Source organism: Ctenocephalides felis, unplaced genomic scaffold (assembly GCF_003426905.1).
Source record: "Ctenocephalides felis isolate EL2017-DRISC unplaced genomic scaffold, ASM342690v1 CF-g0.4_SCAFFOLD_03572, whole genome shotgun sequence".
In the NCBI taxonomy this organism is placed as follows: Eukaryota; Metazoa; Arthropoda; class Insecta; order Siphonaptera; family Pulicidae; genus Ctenocephalides; species Ctenocephalides felis.
The window spans coordinates 42473601-42493660 of record NW_020539726.1 but is presented as its reverse complement, the minus strand read 5'-3'; the positions used below and the strand labels follow the sequence as shown (position 1 = coordinate 42493660).

Below are 20060 nucleotides of genomic sequence, written 5' to 3'. Positions count from 1 at the left end.
ACTCGAACTGGCACAACTGTATCTAAAATCTACCAATACAAATCACTTTATCGATTTACTGAAACCACAATTTTTAGACATCCAACTGCAACAATTTGGACCAGAAGTTGTGTTGCATTTACCTTATGCCATTGCAACTTTTTTCAAAGTTTTTGAAGCAGATTCGTGTTCCAAATGTTGCATGTTAGTTGTGGAAAAGTTGTTGTCAAATAAGCCCAGTGTGCATGATGAAATCGTTGCTATAAAGTTGATGCAGAAGTCTTTGGAGACCAAAAGTATGTACGATGATTTGGTGAAAAAACTTGAAGGGAGCTCCAATGTTGCTGTTCAGGTGTTTTTGAATGAACATTTTAATCTATGATGGATGAAATTGAGATTACATTTTTTTGTTTAGTTTAAGTTTAATTAGTTTAGAGTTTTCTAATGAATTTTTTTGTGATATGTAATTGTTACGATATTTTTTTAATTTTTATATAAATTGTTATCAATGGTCCTATCTCCACGAATAAGAATAAGTATATGTTACATGATAACATGAAAGAAGTTGAACTTCGTAATGTATAAATGAAATACAAATTGATTTTTTGTACTCATATTGTTTCTTTTAGATCAACTTTGCTTTAATAATTTATAATAATTGACCACATTTTTTTAATAATGGAGATTTATACAAATATATTAACATTTGGGTATAAGGTAAATGGATTATGAAAACTACAACAAGATGCAAAAGTTTAGGTGAATGATAATTTTAATTGGATAAAAATAACTCAGACAAGCTACTACAATTCAGGAAATTTATAAATCAATAATAAACACATACAAAATTTAGGGTATTTAAATAAAATTTATTTTTCACTATAATATTTACATAATTCAAATTATTCGACTACAAATTTAACATTTTGCAGCTAATTTTTGAATTTGCTCCATAACACTCTCGCCTGATTGGTTGGTTAGTGGTACGCTTACTTCTTTTCCTTTCTCTGGAAAAGAAACAATAATAGTAATATATATACATATATAAATAATAATTACACAACAAATATATAATTAAAAACAGGAAGATTTTTTAACAGTGGATGATAAAAAACTATATTTATCAATAACTGGAACTGGAAATGTATGGCAGTTTATATTTAAACATAATATAGTTCTATTTTTCTTTAAAACTAGGTAAGTACTCATTAAAGATTTTTGTTTTTAGTTATATACATTTATTTTTTTCATTTACTTGTGTCATTATTATGTTTTATATATTTACCGTATCTTGCAAAGACTCTTGGTTGGACTCCACTACATTCTCTCACTAATATTGGAAAATTGGGATTGGCTCCTTTAAGCGACACATAAAACTTATTCATGAAGTCTCTGAGAAAAGAATGAATCGATTTTAAATCAATTGGGTAATAGAAATAGCTCAGGTGAATGATAAAATCAAAAAGGTAACTTATTTTAGTATATTTTTAATATTTATCTAGACTCTTCAATGATGTTAATACTATTGTTAATTAGTTATAATTAACAATGGAAAAGTAATTACTGTAATAACATCCTATTCAACTTGTTCAATTATTTGTTACAGTTGAATTTAAAAGCTGAAATATTTCTGTGAGTTTAGTTTACTGATATTTTAATCAATAATTATCATTTCAGAATAATTAATAAATAAAATTTATCAATAATTATCAGATATTTCATATCGTATATATGGACTTCAGAACATTAATTTAATAATATTAAAAATATATTTTGTGTATATATGGTAAACGAAGTAAGAATAAGTCTTACATTTTGATTCCCCTTATCTATGCAAAATTATTAAATTATTATAATTATTTCCCGTTATAATTACAAAATTATAACGGGACATACAACATACTATCATAAGTATGTTCTATAAATTAATAATTTAAAACAAATAATATCCTACCTCACTCCTTGGGAAGTTTCATGAGTCTGGCACAAATGAATACGCAATTCTTTTAAATGAGGACCGAATTTCACAGCGCGACTGGCCATTTTCTAATTATAATTAATAAATATATTTATTTATATATATTTAATTATGAATTTATTTTATTATTTCACAAATTGCAAAACGAAAGTGATGTAACTTTCGATTTGAGGTTATCACAATTCTGACAGTTGACAGTTCATCATCAACAATGGAAGGTAAAAAGAATTCAAATCGGCGCGTAATTTGAATTTTAATTTGACCGATTGGAATATGAGACTTGTTTTAAGTGAATTAAGTTTATAATAATAATGATAATATACAAATAAGCTTATAAATTATTTATTTAATAATATTTAACACAAATTTTAAGTAAATTTTCAATTTTAGGATCTTTTCAAAAACTGATGTAATGTCATCTGGCAACTTCGAGGACAAAAATCTTTTTCAACCACTGGCAACACACTTCACCAAACTTAATTAACGAAAATCATAATTAACTTTTGTCAAAACAATAAAACAGTTAAAAACACACTAAGTATGTTACATTATCGGATTGATTATTCTTAAGTAAACAGAATATATTATCTTAAACAACTATGTAGTGATATAAATATATTATTTTAGATCTCAAAACTGTCAAAACGGTAAAACCTGTCAAACTTTAACATAACCAATATGCAACAAAAGTGTTTACATGGCAAAGTGAAATTGAACAATTTTAACGTATTTTATTCAATATAATTTAGTTGTTTGATGGAATAAAAGGATTTTACAATATGGTAAGTCTATAGATAATAATATTACATTAATTATGTTATGAGTTCCTTAAAACAACATTTTTGTTTTTCATAAATATTGCATGAAACCTCAATTAATTTTCATCTTTTATTATCAAGACTGATTTAATTTATTATTTTGTAGGATTTGACACAATTTGCTGAAGAAGATTTTGATCCCGTGGCCTGGATCAATGGGATGACGATGTCTGATGATGCAAAAGATAGACCTGAGGTAATAAATAAGGATTTACACAATCACTTAATGGCTGAACATGTACAATAAAACAATTTCTATTTATCCAGTTAGTACTGTATATTAACTATATTTCTCTATAGGATATCGTCAACAATCTCTTGGGCAAAATCCAAAGTTGCATCAAGCAAGTCAGCCAGGATTTAGAAGAGACGAGCCAACAGATTTTAGTAACTCTACCAAACATAATAAAAGACACAAAGGTAAGGCAAATAAATTTGTAAGTAATTAATTGTACAATAATCTCATTTTGTGTTGTGTTCTTTCAAAGCTTTTGCAATTGGAAGCTGAGACTTTGAAAGGAAAAATGATTTCAATGAATGATGAGATTGCTAAAGTTCAAGACGAATCCGGACAATGTATGTCTGATTTGGAGGAATTGGATAAACTGAAAACAGAACTAGAGGTTAGCCAATTATTGTTTTATCTTGAACCATACTTTTTTCTAACTGGATGCTGATTAAATATATGAAATACAATTATATACATATATATATATATATATATATATATATATATATATATATATATATATATATATATATAAATAATATATGTATTACAATATCTATTTTATTTCTGTTATCTAGTCTGCCAAACAATCGTTAATGGAAGCCGACAAGTGGACTAATTTAGTATCAGACATCGAGGAGCTTTTTGAGCAAAGTCAAGTTGATGTCATAAGCGAACGTTTGAGTGCTATGGCAAAATCACTCGATATGATGGGCAAACACTTGGAATCTAGCGATAAGGCTACACAGCTTCAAGAGTTCAGGAATCGTCTTGAAGCTTTGACAAGCCCTCAGATTATGCAAGCTTTTAGCACAGGAAATATAGGTAGTTATAAATAATAACTAGCTGTAAGTGGAATTCTGTCTTAAGGCAATCAAGGCATCGTGCCTTAAGGCAAATTGCTGGAACTTCCCGTACCAAAAATTATTATTTTTTTAAAAACAATTAACATTTTTGAAAAAATTTTACTTCGAAAAAATTAGATTTTTGAGAAACTATAAATTTGACAAAAAATTACTTTTTTTTAAAAAAATTTTTTTTGAAAAGAGAAATGTTTTCTTCATTTTGACATATTTTGGAAATTATGAAGGTTTTTTCAAAGCAATCGTACTGCTTTCACTGCATAAAGACGAAATATCAAAGCGCGTAAGCGCCGCATCGCCGTCTAACGCGTAAACATTGGTACGGAACCCATAGGAATGTAAACAAAATTTATACTTATTGTTAAAATCTCTATAAAATATCTGATAATTTGATGTGCATATGTCTAATGATCATTTTTGACCGCCAAATGGCTCATTTTTTTACTTTTTCCTCCATATCTCCAAAGTCGTTGGACCTGCCTTTCCAAAATTTTGAACAGTTCTTCATTTAGTCAATACAAATAAAATGTTTTTTGAATTATTCAAATCGGACGATCCGTTCTCTTAAAAACTGAGTTACCGTTTTCTGCACTCTTTGCTCCGTATCTCCGAAACGGCTAGACCTGCCTTTGTCAAAAACTAATCAGCACGTCTCCTTATCAATACGAATCGAATGTTTTTTGAGTTATTCAAATCGGTTGATCCGTGTTCTCGAAATCGTCGACGAAAATTTGTATCCGCACACACACATACACGCACACATACATCCATTTTTTCTAAGGTATGCCAAAATGTTCAGAAACCTCTGAAACGTAAAGATATATAAAATATTTCATTTTCGATTTTTTTGCGATTACTATAACTTGCCCTAGGGGAAGTTAATAATTGGTTAGGAATTACTTATAATTGGCAATCATAACTTTTGTGTACGCGTTGTATACATCATGTAATAGTTTATTTATGTTATTAGTTTTGTATAACTGTTTTTATTTTAACTTTTTCCATTATATATTCAATTTATTGTATTTTTTTGTATTATTTCTTTTTTCGCACATATCAATTTTGTAAATAAAACATTAAAGTCTTGATTAACAAAAATAAATTATAAAAAAAAAACTTTTATAATGCCAATCACAATTATTATTGCTATTTATTGTATTTACTTTTTGCAGAACAATCAAAGAGAATGGTGTCAATTTTTACATCCATGGACAGGCTCCAACAGTTATTGAATTATTATAAAACTTATCACAAAACAAATTTATCTCAGCGCTGGCTTGAGTTCTCAGAGAGCAGCTCTTCGAATATATCTTGGCTTGAAGACTTCTATGATATTTTAGTACAGCATTGCAGGGAACAGGTATGTAGGAAATATTATATATATATATATATATATATATATATATATATATATTTTGTATGATTCTGAATTTGATGTTGACATATGTATTAACAAAGTCTAATAATCGGGCATAACATCAATAAAAAACATGAATTTCTTTCAAAAATTTATTTTAAATCCATACGTTTCGGCTATAATCCTAGCCTTCATTCAGTGGAAAAATTAGTTGATCTTAGTGTTAATTTGGAAAACTTTAATAATCCATGGTTTTAGGATATGGTAATGCACTACACTATGTATTATAAACATTAACTTGAAATTACACAATATTTTCACAAAATACTGATTTGAAAAAATCACAAATGGATAGTGTGTTATTCGTAGACTGGTTGAAGATGTAATGGAGAAAGACATTTTTTAAAAAATATTTTTACCAAGATTCTGCACATGTGTGGAACAAATTGTAAATCCTTTGCGCGAACGCTTTTATTGTTTTGTAAGAAATTTGGAAATGTTATCTAAATAGAAGAGATTTGTGTCGCACAGCGTGTTGAGTTCATTCTGTTTATTTATTGTCTTATTGTTATAAATAGTTAAAAAAGATCCCTCTATAATTCTTCGTTTAAATAAATTTTGTTCAAATTGTAGTCCATATTGTGTTTTAAAGTGTATATATGGTCTGCAAGAACAGTTTTGAATTGTTTGGGGTTTTTGGAATTGTTTTTGTGTTGTTGTAACCGTTTATTGAGGTTCTGGCTAGTTTCTCCTATGTAAATTAAATTACAGTCTAAACAATTTATTTGATAGACGAGATTTCTGAGTCGTTCAATATTAAATGGGGTTTTTGTCTTGGTAAAAATAGTGCTAGTAGTTGTACTAAAATTTATATATATATACTAGATGACTTAACAGATGTCCTGTACCCACATCTACAATTGTTTAATATCTCATACTAATATTTACCATTTACCTAAAAATAATAATTATTGTTTTTTAAATTACTCTTCACACCAAAATGCATCATATACATCAATATGAGCGATGTTAAATGTAGAACTGATTTAAATAAAATGATGAGTCTCAATTTCCATACTGTATTGGAAATTAAAGTCTTTTAAATGGTATAACAATTTCAGAAAAGAATTAGTATATATTAGGTATTCATGGTAAAAGTACAATATTACCTTGGATTTTTTCGCTCAAAATAAATGCCTCAATAATGTTGCCTATAAATTTTATAATCTCGTATCTCGTATATATTTTAACTCATGTTTAGTAATTAAAATATCTAAATTGCACTCCTGGAGTCCTCAGCGCTCGCCCCCTATCATTTTACCTGTTTTAACAATTTATTCTTAAAATTATTATCATTAAAAATCATAGAGAGCAAAAAAATTCTAGCCTTTCATTATTAAACTTAACACTGGTACTTTATTGGATTATTTTAATTTAATTTTTTATTATTTAAGTTATCCAAAATTGCATCTTAAACTTCTCCTAATTGATATCTTAAGAGCCGAATTGTATGTCTTCATCTTTACTTTCCCATTTGTTGTTTTAGAGTGAATTTCTTAACGTATTTTAAAAATATTGTGCAAAGATTAGTAAAAGATGCAAAGAAATTATATATTTCTTGAATTATATTGAAAAAAAAACTATATTGAAAATTCCATATCCGAATCTTGTGTTGGCGCCCCCTGACCGGCCCTGATTATTACTTAATTTCATATTTTAAGTGAATTAATTTGTCAAATCCTGTCCATATGCGTATCATTCAATCTGCCATACATATACTGTAAATTATATTATTTTAATTAGTAGACATTTCATTTTTCTTATTCTTATAATCATGAATTTATAAAACATATTCTAATATTGTCTAGGTTCATAAGTAAATTAAAATTTTTGGCAGATGATAGTTTTCATTTGCTTTCAGTGCCAAACAATGTCTCAAATATTTTTAATGTCAAACAACGATAAGCGGTTTTTGCATTTTTTATTATTTATTTCTACAATATTACTATATTTTTATAACCACATACATCCTAAAAAAATCCCTTAACAAGATTCAGAAAGATTTATCAAAATCTGAATATTTGTTTAGGAGGAGCATATTTACATACATCATTCCAGAAGAATTTTATATATGAAATATATATATATATATATATATATATATATATATATATACATTTAACTCAACTTGTTATTTTAGGTAAAATGGACAAGTTCTATATTATCTAGTGAGAAGGCTTGCGGATATACTGTTGTAAGTAAATTATATATGTATATATGTATATATATATGTATATATATATATATATATATATATATAAATTTATTATTTCACAGGTTGCTTTAACAATAAGTGAATTATTACAAACATTAGACCCATCTTTGAACTCCACACTGCAAAGGTGCATGAAGACGAGCGATGATAAACTATTGCTTCTATCTGATGCTGTCGCTTGTAGTAAAAAATTTGCTAATAATTTATTGAGCGTCTTAAACAACAATGGTAAGTTATAATATACATAAATGGTATTCAATACATATTAGTTTTTGATATTTTTCAAGGGTTTTGTATATTAATCCTTTTGATAAGAGCATTGCTTATGAATGACAACCTGTAGGTCGTCACAATCCAGTGTTTTTTTTTTAATTACTATATTTGTTACAACTGCTAAATAATTAATATTTAGTAACAGTAATGAATAATTATATAAATTTAATAAAAAGAGCACAAAATAAAGAATAGAATTTTCAATAAAATGATATTCGTAGTATATTGATTTAATATAAAAGAAAAGCAAATAGTAATAATAATAAAATTAATAAGTAAAATATATAAAATTTTTGAATAATGAAAATAATACTAGAAAAACAATAAAGGAGAATAAAAAAGAGTGCGCGTAAGGATCATACGCGATTGAAGTAAAACTTATTTGCTACTGTATAAAGTAGCAAATTTAAGTTGAGTAAAAATAAATACATCATATAACAATTTTGAATAATGTTAATTAGTAATATGGTAACACTCGTGTCGTCAATCATTATACACATTTATATAATGATAAATTATAATTATATATTTATGATTGCATTAAAAATATGTATAATATTTACAAACAATAATGTAATCAAAGTCGTACTTGAAATATGACATGATCGTTTTAAAGTAATTGCTGATTAATAAATTCTATAATATTCATTCACACAGTGGATTATATTAAACAACGCCTAAACAAATATTGTTTTTGCAAATTAACTCATCCTGTAACAATTGTGTTTGAAGAACTTCATACAAGAAGACGATATAATCTCATTCCTTGAACAGCTGTAATATCCGTCTTGCCTAACAAATTGAAGCCATACTTTTATATTTGTTTTATTTATCAAGCTCTGCACATAGCTTGATCTATGAATCATTTGCTTTTTTATGTGAACGTTAATGCAATGATCATCATCAATATAACGAGGTAATAAATGAACCATATTATTAATGTCAACAGGCACATTTATGATTTGGCCAAATATTCCAAATTGTCCATTTGCATGTCTCAAAGTATCTAGTTTAGGTAGATAATTTGGTATAGGTGGAAATACAAACCCCTTAAATTTACACAAAGTGGAATTTTTACCCGAATTTAATGCCTTTCAACAAGTTTGACATCCAACCTGATTATTTGAATTAATATTCAGAAATTAATTTAATAATTAATTAATTTTGAGCTTCATTTAATGTTTTTAATAAGTCACTTTGAAGCCAAAGTCGATCACACACAAAACATACATAGCCAAAGCTATCATTTCTTACGCAGCGCAGATTTTTCCTTAGTTTCATTATTTGCGATCATTTGCACTACAATTATTTATGGGGGACGGGATAAAATATTCTTCCAATCCTGACATTTTTATTAACTCACGAATCATACTGCTAACCCGTGTCGCGCCTAAAGAAATTTTACTTCAAAAAATGTTTAGAGACTACGAGCTCAAGTGAAAGTCAGTCGACATATTTTGTTTTGTTTTTTACATATGATTTGACATTTGATGTATTTTTTGTTTTGCTCGCAGACTAGATCGAATAATTGCGATAGCTGCGCTTACTAGCGTCGTAAGCGCGAATCATGCAAGCGATTACTTTACACCCATGTCGCGCCTAAAGAAGTTTTACTTCAAAAACAATAAGTGAAAGATAATAATCTAGTGTGATGTTTTTTTTTTAATATTTATATCACTCTTAGTTAAATTATTGAAAATTCTTATTTGTTATTGTGCTATTTAGATTTTTAGAAGTGTAATTTAAATTTTTCAAATAATCATTGAATCATTGAATTTATCGAAATCATTGAAAAACATCAAAAGATTTTATGTAACAGACATTTGGACCTTTTGCAGTCCCACACAGCAGTGTCTCTTTTTCTGCAACCATTCTCACAGTTAAACTAAAATTATGTTTTTTTTTGTAGGCCAATTATCGCCCGAAACCCAACTGTCTCTAGCAACATCCATCTACAGTCACCTCGTTTCCTTTGTGGCTCAATATCCATCTTTAGAGTCGACAAACCTTACAATGGCTATCAGTGCTATGCCTTGTGTTAAATCTGATGTCTCCGACACTGTACAGAATTTGTCATTGAACAATTCTAAGGTGTTGAAATTTGCTGAAATGGCTTTGTCGAGGTGTGATGTTATTACACAGGGATGCGGGTGTGTTGGACTTGCTAGGATATTAGAGGTAAATGATGTATATATATATATATAAGATTTCAAAGTAACTAGCAGCCCATTCGTCCAAATAAAATAACTTTTAGTTAAATTAGTTTTCAAATCTTTTAGTTATTCATAATTTTTTCTAAAAAAAATGTTTATTTCTAATATGTTATAAGTTTAATTAATTTTTTAAAATAAATTTTTGTTGAGTGTTTTTGTCCAGTGGTGTGTATAATGTTTCTCTATGTTATATTTAATCTATATTGGTGTTTATATTAGTTAATAAAATTTTCAAATTGTTGTAGTTGCTGAATGATGACACGCATCTTGTGTCGAAACGTATAAATAAAAGTTTTTATACTTTATACCTTTTTTATTTCGACGAATGGGCTGCTAGTTACTTTGAAATATGTTCAACATCGAAAAAACTATCAAGATATATATATATATATATATATATATATATATATATATTAGGGTTGACCTTAATATGAACATTTTTGAATTTTATTGCTCCCATGGGCTTAAATGCTTCCAAATTGATAAAAACAAATTCTCTAAAAGTTTTAGCTCCAAATATTAACATGTAGATAGTGTGCAATTCAAATCTTCGTATGAAAATAGCATGGAAATTTTTTCGAAAATTTTAAAAATGTTTTTTAGGCGACAGATGAATTAAAAGGGACAATTTGTGTCATCTTTTATTGTAAATTCGTCGATCTGCAAAATTTTTGAAAACTTTTTCATGCTGTTTCCATACAAAACTTTGAATTGCGCTCTATCTAAAAGACAATATTAAAAGCTAAAACTTTCAGAGAACTGTTTTTTATCAAATTGGAACCATTTGAGCCCTTGGGAGCAAAGAAATTCGAAAATGTCTATATTAAGGATCACCCTTATATATACATATATCTTAATATAAAATTGTCGTGCCGTAAAATCTTTACCGATTATTATCAAATTTTATATGCGTATTCAGTAGGTCTGAGAATCAGTAACTATCTATTTTTCACACCCCTAAGTGATAAGGGTAGTTCACCCTTAAATATTTTTTTTGTAATTTTTGGACGGATATTTTTAACTTCCCGTAGGGTAAGTTATTGTAATGGGCCGAAAATCGGAATTGAAAATTTTTACATTTCTCGACGTTTTGAAGGTTTCTGAACATTTTGGCATACCTCAGAAAAAATGGATGTGTGTGTGTGTGTGTGTGTGTGTATGTGTGTGTGTGTGTATGTATGTGTGGATACAAATTTCCAGTCACGTTTTAGGGCGCACGGATCAACCGATTTGAATGGTTCAAAAAACATTCGATTCCTATTGATAGGGAAAAGAGCTGATTAGTTTTTGGCAAAGGCAGGTCCAGCCGTTTCGGAGATACGGAGCAAAGAGTGCGGAAAATAGAAATCGAATTTTTGAGTGAACGGAGTATCCGATTTGAATGATCTAAAAAACATTCAATTAGTAATGATTGGGAGAAGTGTTTATTAGTTTTTGGCAAAGGCAGGCCCAGCCATTTCGAAGATACGGAGCTAAATATGTAAAAAATGGCAGTTTTTGAGAGAACTAAGCGTCCGATTTGAATGATTCAAAAAACTTTGTGCTTGTCTTAACAAAATAATTGATTTTGGAAAAAAAATTTTTGTGCCATTTTTTTTTTTTTTTTTTTTTTTTTTTTTTTTTTTTAGTTTTTTGTTGATACAAATAATTTCAACTTTGCAATTCAGTTTATATAATTCTTATAAATATTAGACAATGTTACAATATTTATAATAATCTATTTGAAAACATTCAGTATTCCTCGAACATTTCGTTACGGTACGGGAAGTTCCAGCAATTTGACTTAAGGCACGATGCCACCCACCCCACTAGTTGTTTTTATTTTTTTATAATGTGGCATTAAAAATACATACAACCCAAATTTTTCACTTTTTTATCACCAACCCCTATGTTTTTATAACCATTTTAGGAATCAGTCATTGAATATTTTTGACATAATTTTAGTTCAGATTTTTGAGCTTGAAGAATTAAATTAAATTTTACTTTAAAATACAATTTATTATTATTAAGGGTTGTCCACTCATAACATTTTTTTAAATTTTTTTGCCTAATTTTCTTTATTTTAATTTTTTATGAATTGAAATTGAAAAATACATAGAACTCTCTTTACTTTGCAATACTATTTATATTTATCAAGGGTTGTCCATCCATATTTTTTTCAATTTTGGAATCAATTTTCTTTTAGTTATAATTTGACCTTTATTTGACATAATTTTGGTTAAGATTTTTATGAGTACATGAAAATGGTTAAATGTTATTTTAAAATACAATTTTTATTAAGGGTTGTTCAATCCTAACACTTTTTTTAAGTTAAGAGTTCAATTTTTTTATTGTAATTTTTTTAATGCGGAATTAAAAAAAGCATATAATTCTTTTTACTTCAAAATACTATTTATTTTTATCAAAGGTTGTCCATCCTCAATTTTTTTTTTTAAATTTTGAGACCATTTATCTTTATTTTAATTTTGTATAATTAGAAATTGAAAAATATATGGAATTATTTCTACTTCAAAAAACTATTTTTGTCAAGTGTTATTCACCTCTAACTTTTTTTTTTAATTTGTCACCGTTTGTCAAAAAACAGTAAAGTTAAGCCTAGTTTAACAACAATATTTGAAAGTAGAGGGAAAATGATGTGTAACCAGCTATAACCTTGATTTGAAAATGGTAATCTTTGAAAATCCACAATGAAAGTATTTTCTTCCGTTGGTAGTTTTTTTTAGCATTAGTTAAAAATGTAATTATTTTGTAAAATACCTTTGAAATTAAAATAAGACATTAAACTTGTTTGCCACCTGGCCGTTCCAGGTTACCCCGTCTATGGGGTAAAAAGGTCTAGATAACAAATTTTTGAAAGACAGCAAAAAAGCACATTTCTACAATGATGAAGTAGCTGGCAGTTTTACTGAACGTAGTCAGATAATTGTTCGTTTGAAATGTGTTATTTGTTGTGATATAATTGGTTTGATTTATATAATATCATTAATATTTGCTCAAAGTCAAATTAGACCTTTGTGCCTCGCCCTGCTCTACATATATACTTTTTATTAAATTTACTTTAATTCATCGAATGTTACTTAAAACTTTTCAAAAAGCAGGTGTAAGAAGAAACACTTAATTCATTGTCTATCTCTCCTCGCAGAAATTTGAAAATTTTGTATAAGCTCAGTAGTATTATTAACAATTATACACAAAATCCAGAATCCAAAAAGAATCCGAAAAATTTGAAACGTAATCAATATGTCGAAAGACCAAAAAAGACTTGGATTGGATTATACCATGTTTTCTATAGAAAGTGTATAAAACTTTCAGGTTGATTGTATTGACAAGATATAGACAAATTAATAGGGTTTATTGTTTTTATAATACCTCATTCTATATAGCATTCAAACAGCACATCCTTATACACTAAAAGTGTTAATATTTTTGATTCTCTAGAAATTGTTTAGAATATACCTTACTTAGCAAAACAACGTTTGCCGGGTCAGCTAGTATATATATGTCTATTACTTTTTTAGGCATATTTGATTAGTTACTGTGACCAATACACAATGGCAGTTCGTCAATTGGAACGTTGCAAAACGTATGAACAAGACTGGAACACATTCCAACTGTGCATATCTCTCTTCCAAAGTCTCGGCCAATTCTACAGAGACATCATAGAGTTCGACAAAAACCTTATATCAAAATTCACAGAAACCGATAAGAAACTATCCAACGACGCAAACATATTCCATCGGTACAAACTATTATTGCTCTCCAAAGACGATTGCGATAAATTCGATAAATTCATAAGAAATTTGCAAAATTATCGAGAGGACGATGGAAAGAAGTCGAATTTTGTGGTTCCTGCATTGAATGTGGTGCTTTTCGAAAGTTTCTATGGGAAACTGAAGTTGACTTGTAGAGATTTGTATAAGGTGGTTTTCGAAAATGTTTTGGCGCCGATTGGAGTGCAAATGGAGGGTGTTGTTAAGGCGCCTGCTTGGTGTGATAGCGACAAGCAGGCTGGTGAGGATAATATTCAGGTTTTGGCGAAGGATTTGCCCGATTATAGCTATTCGCCGCAGGAGTACATAACTCAGGTAGGGGAAAAAAATAATTATATATTTGAACTGTAGATACATAAATAATTTTATTAACTTCCCTTAGAGTAAGTTTAGTAATTGTTCAAAATAAGACTAGTGGGGCGCATGGCATCGTGCCTTAAGGCAAATTGCTGGAACTTCCCGTACCAAAAATTATTATATTTTTAAAAACGATTAATATTTTCGAAAAAAAATTACTTCGGAAAAATAAGATTTTTGAGAAACTATAAATTTTTGACAAATACACACATGTATAAATGTTGACAAATGTGTTTTGAAAAAAATACTTTTTGAAGAAAAGTGTATTTTGAAATATTTTGGGAATTCTGAATTTTTCTTCAAAGCAATCGTACTGCTTTAACTGCATAGAGACGAAATATCGAAGCGCGTAAGCGCCGCGCCGTCGTCTAACGGATAAACACTTGTACGGAACCGATAGGAATGTAAACAAAATTTATACACATTATTAAAATCTCCATAAAATATCTGATAATTTGATGTGCATATGTCTAATGATTTTTGATCGCCAGATGGCATTTTTTTTACTTTTGTTACTAGATCTCCGAAACCGCTAGACCTGCCTTCACGAAAATTTTATCAATTTTTCATCTTGTCAATACAAGTAAAATGTTTTTTGAATTATTCAAATCACTTCATCCGTGTTCCCGAAATCGTCGACGAAAACTTGTATCTGAACACACACACATACATACACACGCACACACACACACATCCATTTTTTCTAAGGTATGCCATAATATTCAGAAACCTCTGAAACGTAAACATATATAAAAATTTTCATTTTCGAATTTTTTTGCGATTACTATTACTTACCCTACGGGAAGTTAATAACTATTTGAACTTTAATTACTTAAATAATTTTATTAACTTGCCGTAGGGTAAGTTATATAGTAATGGGCCAAAATTCGAAAATGAATTTTTTTATATGTCTTTACGTTTCAGAGGTTTCTGAACATTTTCGCATACCTCAGAAAAAATGGATGTGTTTTCATAAAAAAAATCCGATTCGCTAATTTTATGTTTTCTTGACGTTTCAAGCCATTCTGAATCCAATGAGACCAAATTTAAGGAAAAAGTTATGTGTGTGTGTTTTGTATGTCCGCATTTTTGCGTCCACGTTTTCGGGCGCACGGATCAACCGATTTGAATGGTTTAAAAAGCATTCGATCCCTATTGACAGGGAGATGTGCTGATTAGTTTTTGGCAAAGGCAGGCCCCGCCATTTCGAAGATACAGAGCTAAATGTGCAAAAAATGGCAGTTTTCGAGTGAACTAAGCGTCCGATTTGAATGATCTAAATAACTTTCTGCTTGTATTGACAAAACAATTGCTTTTGAGGATAAATGGAAAATTATTACATCTTTTTCTATTTTTCATAAAATATTTTTGTAATTTTGAATTAAAAACTCAAAAAATGACCCCCAGGCTATTGTTGTATGATTTACATTTGATTTGCTCAGATATAACAAGATAGCAAAAACAATGAAAGTTACAGAGTATTTGTAATAATATATTTGAAAACGTTAAAAATTTCTTGAATATTTCATTACAGTACGGGAAGTTCCAGCAATTTGCCTTAAGGCACGATGCCGGTGTGAAAAATCAGAAGTGTATTACAAATAACATTAAATTTTTCCTTTTACAGATTGGACAATATCTATTGACTCTGCCACAGCATTTGGAACCATTCTTGCTAAATCCGAATGAAAATTTGGCAGCAGCTTTAAATTTGGCGACTGATGATAATTTTAAGCCGGCTGATAATGTTAAAATTAAGGTATTAGTCAAAACAAACTTCTTCATAGTAAAAGTCATTAAGGGGCACAACTAGTGTGAAATTTTTAAAAAATCGAATTTTCAATTTTTCCATATTTCGATAGGTTATACTTTTAAAAATAACATACCAAAATTTTAAATCGATATCTTAAATAGTTTTTGAGTCACAGCCATTTAAAAGAGTATATATATAGTATATAGTACAACGATCATTTTATCTTTAAACGCGTTTTTCTCGAAACAGCATTTTCCGAATTTGCTGCAGCGATTACTCAAAAACAAATGATCCGATCGCTATCAAATTTTTTTTACATGTTCTATATATAGTTCTCCGTAAAATGAACTATCGATTTTTTGATCGGATCAAAAATCGAATTTTGGCAGTCCAAAAACGACCAAAATTTTAGGTAAAATTCGACTTTTTTTTAAAAAACGCCGCCACATTGTCAATTTTTTATTTTTTTCTTTATCGTAGGTCATTTTACAGATGATATTATCTAGTTTAACGAGGATTTTTTTTTTCGATTTCATCCACGTAGAAGGCCGGAATCACTGCAGCAGTGAAGGGCCTTTTTTTGTCGCGCCGTTGGAGATTGGCGATAACTTAAAAAATATTTAATTTTTTTCTTCAAAAATTTTACTATGTATTCTTAAAACATGTGTAAATATATTGTTAAAATTTTGAAATGATTGATAAAGTAGTTTTTTTAATCTAAATTCCCAAAAATCACTTTTTTTAGGCGGTTACACTAGTTGTGCCCCTTAAAAAACTTATCAAATGATTAGTAGACGTCCCTAATAAATAATTTTCATGATTTTTATTATGAATCTTACAATTATCTCCATATTAAGTTTTCTTCTTACATAATATGTTTGTATAATATAACTATACAATTATAATATTAATAATATTGCCTTCGGCGTTGAATAAATAAATAAATAATTATAATTCAGGTAAATGAAAGACTAAGCGGAGATATACTGTTGGCCCAGATTGCAGACGCAACATGTCAAGCTTATTCGGAAACACTTCTGACAAAAATCTGCCGATTGAACGACAATGCTTGCAGACAATTGGCAGTGGATATAGGTACACATTGTAAATATTCTATATATATATATATATATATATATATATATATAAATATATACTAGATGACCCGACAGACGTTGACCTGTACCCACATCTACAATTCCAAAGTTCCACCTTTTTTAATATCCTATCCTATACTTTTTAATATCCTATTTGATGTCTTCTGTCTTTGTGATTCATTTATGGTCTTATAAGCAGTATGAGAAATTCAGAATAAAATACACCTAAGTCTGTTTTTACACGGTCTTTTTGTACACGGTTTTGATATAACACGGTTTGAAAATTGAATATTTTTAATTTTTTTACACGAATTTATTCCATTTACCACGATTTGAAATTTCATGTACCTAGAATTTTTTTGTCAAATTAAATTTTTCGATAATTTGCGAACACTAGCTTAAAGATTTAAGTGAATTTTCTTTTAGCGCGTACAAACAATTTTTACTGGTCAAAGCAAATGTGAATAGCACTAATTTAATTCTTGTTCTTAAAAATTCTTGTTTTTCACCAATTTTAATAGGTTTTAGAGATTAGGAACAAATCACCCATTTTTGTATAAGATCAATATCTTTTTTTACACGTTTTTTTACACGGCTTCTTCTGGAACCAATCTCCGTGTAAAAACAGACTTAGGTGTAATATAGTATTTGCGATAAAAGAACAATATCACACTTGATTTTACCACAAAACATAATTGCTTCAATAATTTAGTTTATAATTTTCACAATCTCGTACGATATATTAGTTGCTTTTTGGCAATTATAATTTACAAAAAACATTTTTCTCACTAATAATTTAATAAACGTTATTGTTTATGCTCAAATCTTAAGTGAATTAATTTGTAAAATCTAGTTCACATGTGCACTATTCAATCTAAGATCAACTTGCTAAATATTCCATATCCAATGCCAAACAAATGAATTTTTGACACATGAAACAAAATTCTAAATCATTTTTTTGATAATAGAAATATTTTTGTATTGTTAAATAATTTAGTAAAGTAAACCAGAATGCGACATGCATAAGTTTAAAAAAATAATGTACATGCAATTTTGGACTTACTTCGTTATTTAGTAAACTGAATTATATAATTTCATCCGCCAAATATATACTGCATCTTATATTATCTTAATTTCTGGCACATCTCGGATGCTTTTCGGCAATGATAATGTAGACATTACATTTTCCATGTATATTATATTCTAATATTAATAATAGGAAATAATAATTAATATTAGAATCGACATTTCTAGCAGATGACAGTTCAAATGTTTTCAATGTCAAACAACGATAAGTGTTTTTTTTGTAATTTTTGCCATTTATTTCTACAATATCAATATAGTTTTATCGTTCATTAAATCTTAAACATTTTCAACAAGACAAACTCTAAAAAGAATTATCAAAATCCGAATAACCGTTTAAGAGGAGTATAAAATCAACACACTTGTACAGAAGAACTTTTATATAAGATATATATATATATATATATATATATATATATATATAAATATCTTCTATATATATAAAAATAAGTCGAGTTTTCCTTCCTGACGAAATAACTCCAGAACGCACAAAACGATTTCGACAGTTTTGCATTCGTTAGAAAGGTCTCGGGCTTTGTAAGGTTTATAGCTAAGAAAATTAGTTGTGCATGGCATCGTGCCTTAATGCAAGCTGCTGGAACTTCACGCACCGTAATTAAAAATTCGAGTAATGACATTAGTGAGAATTATCAGAATTATGCTTGGTTAAGTCAACGAGCAATTCTTGCCAAAGAATAATGATGTACACGCCCTGAATTTCACCATTCAAACAAAAATTGCTGGCGATTTGGTAACATACCAATGATTCCGACTGGTCTTCCGTTTGACTTTAAACGATTGCAATTTCCAGTTTGCCTTGCGTTCGCAATAACAAGTTGCAAGGCCAATCGCTTAGTGTTTGCGGGATAAATTTCAAATAGATTATTTGAATGGGCAGTTATACGTTGCCTGCTCACGAGTTGTAAAACCATCCGCTTTGTTTGTGTTAACGTCAGACCAAAAAACAAAAAATGTGGTTTACCAAAGAGCACTTTAATGAAACAGATAATTTGCGGATTCACTTTAATTTACTTAGAGAAGTTCAACTGAAAACCACTTCATTTTTGTAATCGAAATAAATTCATTACTGTTGTATAAGATCAAATTTTTCCTTATCAATTATAAAACAAACAAAAAATTTCTTCATCTTTCTCACGAAACCATCTGGTGGCGAAACGAAGTTCGTCGGGTTTGCTAGTATATATATATATATATATATATATGTATATATATATATATATATATAAATCTATTAGGGTGGTCCTTAAAATGGTCACTTTTGAACTTCCTTGCTTTCAGGGGCTCAAATGGTTCCAAATGGATAAAAAACAATCCTTTGAAAGTTTTAGCTCTTAATATTGTTTATAATCTTAATAATGTTTAAAATATAAGTATAAATATAAATATATAATCAATCAAACTTCATATGGAAAGAGCATGGAACAAATTTTGTAAACTTGTCAAATATGTTTTAGGTATAACTTAGCAACAAATGAATGATTTTTATTCATTCATTTGTTCTCTAAATTACATCTAAAAAACATTTTTAAAATTTTTAAAAATTTTTCCATGCTATTTCCATACAAAACTTTGATTGACTTATATATATATATATATATATATATATATATATATAATATATATTTCAGAGTACTTGGAATCTGTCCTGGAAGAATTGGGATTGAAGCATTCTCTAGGAGATTTGGTACAATGGCCTTCTCTCTTAAGATGCTCCCGAGACAATTATTCAATGCAAAGCAGTGGCAGTAATCCAAGATTAGTTAGCGCTGTGAGACAAATGAGAGAAATTACATCGACGATGTAATTGGTATGGGAAATATATATATATATATATATATTATATATATATATATATATATATATATAAAATTTATTTTAATATAATAGATTAATATATCTTGAAATTATTCAGTATAATGTAAATATGAAAATAAATACAATTATTTTATTTTATGTCATATTGTATTCAATATGTATTATGTATATGTATAATA

At 28.3% G+C, this 20060-nt stretch overlaps 2 protein-coding genes across 3 annotated transcripts; one reads left to right on the top strand and one right to left on the bottom strand.

Annotated features, from left to right (window-relative positions):
* Positions 1 to 827: 827 nt before the first annotated feature.
* On the bottom strand, positions 828 to 2085 carry LOC113387930 (NADH dehydrogenase [ubiquinone] 1 alpha subcomplex subunit 2). Its single transcript, XM_026625314.1, has 3 exons — positions 1934 to 2085; positions 1265 to 1371; positions 828 to 986 (listed from the first exon to the last, which is right to left on the bottom strand). The coding sequence occupies exons 1-3, from the start codon at positions 2020 to 2022 to the stop codon at positions 898 to 900; spliced, it is 285 nt and encodes a 94-aa protein (XP_026481099.1). The 5' UTR covers positions 2023 to 2085; the 3' UTR covers positions 828 to 897.
* Positions 2086 to 2222: 137 nt separating this feature from the next.
* On the top strand, positions 2223 to 19876 carry LOC113387628 (conserved oligomeric Golgi complex subunit 7). 2 transcript variants are annotated; one of them, XM_026624981.1, is made up of 14 exons: positions 2223 to 2495; positions 2585 to 2739; positions 2882 to 2971; positions 3076 to 3195; positions 3264 to 3398; positions 3583 to 3829; positions 5040 to 5227; positions 7425 to 7478; positions 7562 to 7727; positions 9682 to 9950; positions 13504 to 14070; positions 15740 to 15871; positions 16825 to 16960; positions 19695 to 19876. In XM_026624981.1, exons 2-14 carry the CDS (start codon positions 2737 to 2739, stop codon positions 19868 to 19870), a joined length of 2283 nt encoding a protein of 760 aa, XP_026480766.1. In that variant the 5' UTR covers positions 2223 to 2495; positions 2585 to 2736; the 3' UTR covers positions 19871 to 19876. The 2 variants fall into 2 exon arrangements, with proteins under 2 accessions (XP_026480766.1, XP_026480767.1); XM_026624982.1 differs by lacking the exon at positions 2223 to 2495 and having other exon boundaries at positions 2582 to 2739.
* The last annotated feature ends 184 nt before the right edge of the window (positions 19877 to 20060 follow it).